The sequence below is a fragment of the Poecilia latipinna genome, unplaced genomic scaffold (assembly GCF_001443285.1).
Source record: "Poecilia latipinna isolate Pla-1442-1.1 unplaced genomic scaffold, P_latipinna-1.0 Scaffold140, whole genome shotgun sequence".
Classification (NCBI taxonomy): Eukaryota; Metazoa; Chordata; class Actinopteri; order Cyprinodontiformes; family Poeciliidae; genus Poecilia; species Poecilia latipinna.
The window spans coordinates 216,923-223,609 of record NW_015112756.1 but is presented as its reverse complement, the minus strand read 5'-3'; the positions used below and the strand labels follow the sequence as shown (position 1 = coordinate 223,609).

General features: G+C 42.4%; 2 protein-coding genes across 6 annotated transcripts in view; one reads left to right on the top strand and one right to left on the bottom strand.

Annotated features, from left to right (window-relative positions):
* jag1b (jagged canonical Notch ligand 1b) overlaps nt 1–1,896 on the top strand; it is a 52,047-nt gene extending 50,151 nt beyond the window's left edge. Inside the window, exons 23-25 of the mRNA XM_015028962.1 lie at nt 158–289; nt 503–644; nt 1,309–1,896. Of these exons, the coding sequence (XP_014884448.1) occupies nt 158–289; nt 503–644; nt 1,309–1,784 (750 nt within the window). The 3' untranslated portion in view covers nt 1,785–1,896. The remainder of the gene's footprint in view (nt 1–157; nt 290–502; nt 645–1,308) is intronic.
* A 3,295-nt stretch (nt 1,897–5,191) lies between these two features.
* Nucleotides 5,192–6,687, bottom strand: part of slx4ip (SLX4 interacting protein) — a 43,662-nt gene continuing 42,166 nt past the window's right edge. For all 5 annotated transcript variants that reach the window (XM_015028954.1, XM_015028959.1, XM_015028956.1 and 2 more), the window contains one exon: nt 5,192–6,591. In XM_015028954.1, coding sequence (XP_014884440.1) covers nt 5,892–6,591 — 700 coding nt within the window. In that variant the 3' untranslated portion in view covers nt 5,192–5,891. The remainder of the gene's footprint in view (nt 6,592–6,687) is intronic.

Below are 6,687 nucleotides of genomic sequence, written 5' to 3'. Positions count from 1 at the left end.
TTTAGCTAAAACGGGGGACAAACTCTTTTTTTTTTGTGTAATTTAAAATAAAAAAAATTTTTTTTTTTTTTTTTTTTTTTGCTGAAACGTCGTCAACGCTCCAGTTTTAGTCCTAATTTCTTGCCGCATCATTAACTCATCTCTTCTCCGTGCGTAGGGCTTAACCGTGGAAGGAGTTTGTAAGCAGCTGAGGAACCTGAACATAGTGAGGAATTTTTCCTTGGAGCATTCTGTGACTATAACCTGTGACCCGTCGTTCTCGGCCAGCAACGAGATCCACGTCTGCCTGGTAAGTGCCTCCTCCCACTCAGTCTGCCATGTGTTTCTCAGGAAACTTTGCTTTGATTTATAGCCAGCAGCGTAAATTCCCAGCAGCACTTAAAGATGCTTTAATGGGACGGGGTTAGATGGAGTTATATTGGGTGATTGGAGGGGAACAAGGAAATATGTGATGTATTAAAAAAAAAAAAAAACTGATTTTGAAACCTTTCTCTGAATCTAGTCTACTGAAGACCACCGTTTGGACCGCAATCCCATCAAAGAGATCACAGACCGAATAATCGACCTGGTTAGCAAGGCCAACGGGAACAACACAATCCTCTCTGCCATTGTCAAAGTTCAGGTGCCGAGACCCAGCAAAACTGGTATGAAACGAGTCTATCTCTCCCAGACGTGCACACACTTGATCAGTTGATGATGCCACACCTTAAATATGACAGCAAACCTTAAAGAAAAAATGTGTTTATTTGAAGAGCATTTCCTTCCCCTCCTACACGTGAAACCTCCCAGGTCTGGCGTGCAGCGGCGGTTAGCAGAGTGTTAAAGTCTAGCCAGACATTCAGGATTCAGAGCAGGGCTGCCTTGCTGCGTGGATTTCAATGGACTGGTTGGACTTCTGCATGTCCACTGTCCATCCACGCAGTACCAGTAGCCTGTTTGTTGACCAGATGGTGCCTTTCAAAGGCAAATCTTCAACTGTCAACTCATTGTACCTTACTGGATCTTTAACAATGCATTACATTTGAATAGAAATCATGCCATCCATTTGAATTTAGGATGTCTCATTGCCATACCCTTCAATAAAACTTTCAACTAGTAAATTCAAAGACCCCGAAAGACCTGCAGCAAAAGGGGTTTCTAGAAAACTTGGAATTTGGGGTTTAAACTACAAATTTTTATTTTTTATGTGTAAAGAAGTTTGTAAGCCATGCATTGACATAGTAATGCAAAAAAAAAAAAGTTTTTTTTTTTTTTATTATGTAGAGTTCTTTGGGATCTGACTGACATGTTCTCATCTTCCTCCACCAGACTACCTTGTGCCCCTCCTCTCCTCCATTTTCATCGTCATCTGGTTCCTCCTGCTGGTCTCCGTCTTGCTGTGGTGCATGCGGCGGCGGCGGAAACAGAGCAACCACAACGGGACGCTGCCGAGCGGCTCCGAGGACAACACCACCAACAACGTGCGGGAGCACCTCAACCAGATCAAGAACCCTATAGAGAAGCACGTGGGCCTGACGGTGGCCATCAAAGACTACGAAAACAAGAACTCGATCATTGCCAAAATAAGGACAAATCATCCCGAAGGGGATGAGGACGACAAGGAGAGGCACTTACAGAAGGGCCGCTTCGCCAAACAGCCAGCATACACGCTGGTGGAGAGGGACGAGAAGGCGCCCATCTCCAATCCCAACCCAACATCCAAGCATCCTAACTGGACTAATAAACAAGACAACAGGGACTTGGAGACGGCAAACAGCATAAACAGGATGGACTACATCGTATAGCAGACAGCTGTGTTGCTGTGCAACCAAGCCTTATTCCTTCACACCCAGGTGGTGGGTGAAAACGGGGAGCCTCGGCATGTGTAGTTAATAAAACGGTCATGTCATTTGTTGACCCCGTCAGTATTTTCACATATTCCCCGTGTTAATTTAAGTTTTGACAAGCTGGCTTACACTGGCAGTGACGGTTGCTTTGGTTGGCTGGAAACACAAGGCACTGGTCTACATTTCACCGTAGAGCTACTTGCAAAAGTGTCCTCTTGTGCATTTCATTTCCACTCCCCCCCCCTCCCCTCCCACCCCCGGTTTTTAATTTAGCGGACAAATGGAAGGGGGCTTCTGGCATAATTGTTGACTAAAACTACACGACGTGTTCGACACTAGAGCTAATTATTCTTTAGTACATGTTTGAATTCCTTCTAGTTTCATTTGGAGGAAGTGCCTTTTCAGCTTTTAGACTCGAGCAACTGTCAAGAGGAAAAAAAAAAAGAAAATCCACTTTATTATTTATTTTAATTTTCTGGGGGGGAGCAAGAGAGAACAAATGGTTCAGTGTCAGCAGTTGCTGCCAATATGAAGAATTTATGTGACAATTTAGAACTTGTAGATATGTACATTTTTTATTAATCATTGTGTATATTTGATTTATTAACTTAATAATCAAGAGCCTTAAAGATATCATTCCTTTTTATTTATATGTTCTGTCTAGTTTGAAGGTTCTGATAGCTGCAGAAGCTTTCCATTTCTTTTAAAACAATTTTCAAAAAAACAAAAAAAAAAAAAAAGGCAAATTTCAAACTTTAGAAGACAAGAGACGGGAACTTTACACGCCTGAAAACTCCACTCTCTTTTTTTTTTTTTTTTTCAAATACATTTGACATTTCATTATTTGTTGCCAGGACCTTAATTGAAACCAAGTGAGGTTAGGACGACAAAAAGATCTCCTTCGGCTACGAGGGTTGGACATGGTGGCAGACATATTGCTTGCCACTAATGGATATAAATTCACTCGTAAGGGAACAAAAATTCTTCAGCAGTTTCAGTTTTTTCACCCACCCACGTATTTCAATGGCTGTCGAATTCCCATCTGCTTTAGTCAGCAAAATACTTGAACAGCAGGGGGGCAATGGGAACACTGATGCAAACACTGCCTTCCTCTGCTAGAGTTCGCTTTGTTTCTCTGCACATTTCAAAAAACGAAAACAAACACACACAAAAAAAACAAAAAAAAAGACGAGGCTCTTTAAAGATCTCATTTGTTAACCCTTTAAGATCTTGGCAACACTTTGTCCTTTCTGACTTGTTTTGTGTTATGAACTTGAGAGTTATGTGTTGATCTGGCAATATATTTTTTGAAAAGTCATATTTATTAAATATTTTGTATGAAAAGAGAATTAAAGTTGTCTTTGTTCTGGAGAAATCGAGTTCAGAGTCTCTCTGTGTGTGTGTGTGTTTGTGTGTGTGTGTGTGACGCATCTGGGGCCAGAACATGTCAGAGCGCATTATGAGCGCGTTCTCATGCAGCTGGCGTGGGAACCGGAGCTGGAGAAACTTCATAGGCTCCCAACGAGGTTCCTGTCCTAATATGTTTACTGCTAATTGTGTTGCGGCCGGCCGTCCTCACATCGGGTCAAAAGTACCTTCACACCCCATGATCCGCTCACAAGGTTTCCCCTCGTCTGTCTGGGCTTTTCTTTACAAACCTTACAGAAAGGCAGGGATCAGAGTTTAAGGAGCATCTCTTGGGAATATGTTTGACGGGATTAAAACTGAGACCAGGGATTAGCAACACTTCCCGAGGATGACCCTAGAACATTAGGGGACTTGGGCCAAACTAATCTGGCTCCAGCGCACACAACGGTAACTCCGTAAAGCTGTCCCAATCAGTTCTGTGTGTGTGTGAAAGAAAATGGAAAATAATCAAATCAGTTATTCGCGTGAATAACTGAAAAGGAAAAAAAAAAGGTAAAATATAAAGACTGAATCACCACTTATACCCAAGTAGTCTTTCATATTTGGCTTGAATCCAGAATAAAAGCCACTCTGTATCCCTGAAATGCTTTTAAATTTACGTTATTGCAAATGTATTCCAACTTGTTGAACTTTTATACCTTTGTCACAGTGCTAAGTTATAACGGTTATGTATGTCACAGGATAGATCAGGAATATGCAACCTGCAGCTCCAGAGTCACATGTGGCTCTTAATAACTTTAGTCAAAAATGCTGTTTTCATGCAGTACTGTAAGGATTTTTTTTCATCTTTTAGTTCCAAAATGAGCTTTTTTGACAGTTTTCTATTTTATACATTCCCTTGGAAAAACTGTGTAAAAGTTTGATTTTCTTTATATATATTACAAAAGTTTTCTTTAATTAAAAAAAAAAAAATCCCACAAAATAATTTGTTTAATGTTGAATCTTATGCGGCTTTAAGCAAATTTTGTTTAGCTGGATCTAAAACCGAAATGACTCAAGGTTGTAAACTTGCTGACCCCTGGGATGGACCAAGGCAAAGTGGAGCAATAATTATGGGCCAAAAAAAGGAATAGGATGATTCATTAATGTCTAGAAATCTGCAAGTTTGAAAGAGTTCCCCATGAACTCTAATACCCCTGAATTAAGTGGAGTGTAAGGCACCTAATTAAGTCCAGCTGTGTGCAACATAACTTCAATATAAATCCAGCTGTTCTGTGAAGGGCTCAGAAGTTTGTAAGAGAACAACCAGCATCATGGCAGCCAGGTCAGGGAGACGTTTACAGCAGGTTTTAGGTTATAAAATATCCTAAGTAAAGCGGCACCGATGATTACCGATCTTTAAAAAGCCTGACCTGCCAATTCTGATTTTGGCAAGTACCAATTTTGTCCACTAAATATAGCAGGAACGTCTATCAGTCAAACCTCTCAAGATTGTCTTAAAATGCAAGTATTGGCCGATAACCGAAATCCCAAAATTAAGAAAGTGTGTGCCGATAAATCAGCTGGCTGATTAATCAGTGCTTTGAAAATCTCGCACAGTTTTGAAAATGAAAAGTTTGAAAGAACTGCAACCTAGGTTGGTTTTTCTCCAGGATGCAGAAGCATCCTGGAGAAAAACCTGGAGAAAAACCTGGTAGAGAAAAACGTGGAGAAAAACCTGATAGAGGCTGCAAGTGGTTGTCCTTTGGTAAAGGTAAAGGACAACCACTTAAACATCCAGGAGGAGGTTTGGAACGGCTTCAGTCAAAACACATTCATGGATTAGAATGGACCAGTCAAAGTCCAGACCTAAATGTTGAGACTCAGTTACCTCTGTGCAACAGAGCCCGAGTTAAACACAGGTAACTTTTTGCTACTTTGAGAACTTCTGAAGGCGGTTGCGCCGAGTTTCATTTAGAGATGTCGGAACAAAAGGGTCCAAATACAAAAGGACAACAAACTTTTCAGATTTTTTTTATTGTTTTTGCAAAAAGGAAAAAAAAATAATACTGCTATCTTGTAACTTCACAGCCTTACTTTATGTTGGTCTATCATATAAAATCCCAACAAAACACATAAGAAAATGTGTAAAAGCTCAAGGGGTGTGAATACTTTTACAATGTACCACCTTCAATTGCTCAGGAGCGATGGATTAGGTTAAATGTAAGCGACTGAAGTCAACCCAAAATAAGAATGGGGTGATGAAATAAGTCTGGAAACTGCCATCAATCACATCAGAGCTTCGGCGGGGATACTGGACACTTTTCAGACGCGTAGGAGCCAGCGCTTCAGACTGAAAGCCATGACGTACTGCGCGGCTCCTGCCTGTCTCAAATCCCTGATCTTTAACATAAAACCAAAATCTATTCTCCAATAAAGGTTTTCTACTTCCATTTGCAGAAATCTCTGGATTGCCGCTCCTAAAAAACGGGAGAGGCACCGGCCTGTTTTTGGTATTTGTCAAGAGAATACTGTAACGCTCAAGTCTGAACCAACACTAAGCAGTTAGCATTTGATGCGAGTCACAAGAACAACATGTTAAAAATAACAAGTAAAGCCGACTAAAGAGACCACATGAGCTGCAAGCTTTCAGCCCGACAGAATAAAATCTGTATCTCCGTGGCGTCAGGGATCTTTACTTCAGCTTTCCTCTCCCTCTCAGGACCTCTTCGTTCGTCGTAATCTCGAGGTTCTGGGCACGTTTTCACTCCCCTCCTCTCCGAACGCGGATCTGGAACCAATAGAGGAGCCCGAGGATGCGGGCTTGACAGATAGGCCCCTCAGACTTGCGGCTGGCCTGTTTTGGTTTGTCTTTGCTGTGTTATTGCTTGCGAGGAGGAGCCTCTGGGCCTGTTTCCCTGGAGTAAGCAGCTCTACTTCCAGTGTGGTTTTCTTGCACTCGGAGACAGGGAAAGCCTTGGAGTTTGCCATCGCTCCGACTGGAGGAAGTGGCAGCAGGGGAGGGAGGTTATGGTTGAGTGTTTGCGAGGTGGAGTGGATTTGCGCTGGGGCTGAACAGCTTCCAAGGCACGTTTTCTTGGCCAGCTGCGAGCCAGGATCTTCCCTGGTCTCGCACCTCTTGCTGGTCTTCTGTGTTATTTCACTCTCTGCCTCGTGTTTCTGCCTTTGAGAAGACCGTACTTCAGCCTCAGGCTCAATTAAGGCATCGCTGCAAGGCACCCTGTGGTTTGCCTCCATGGGTGCGTTCAGTTCAGACCTGGGCAGGGCCTCTGGTCTCGATTCTGCCTCCCCGGCTTTACCTTCAAGTCCCTGTTTTTTGGGAAAGCCACTCCGCTCCATCTGCTGCATCTCAGTCGTGGAACCACAGATCTCTTGCTGGACACAAGCTTGTTTGGCTCTGCAAAAAAAAAAAAAAAAAAAAAAGTTAAAAAAAAAGGAACAAACATTGTGTGAGTGTCCTCTTTGACTGGTGGGGTTGGAAAGCATTAGATCA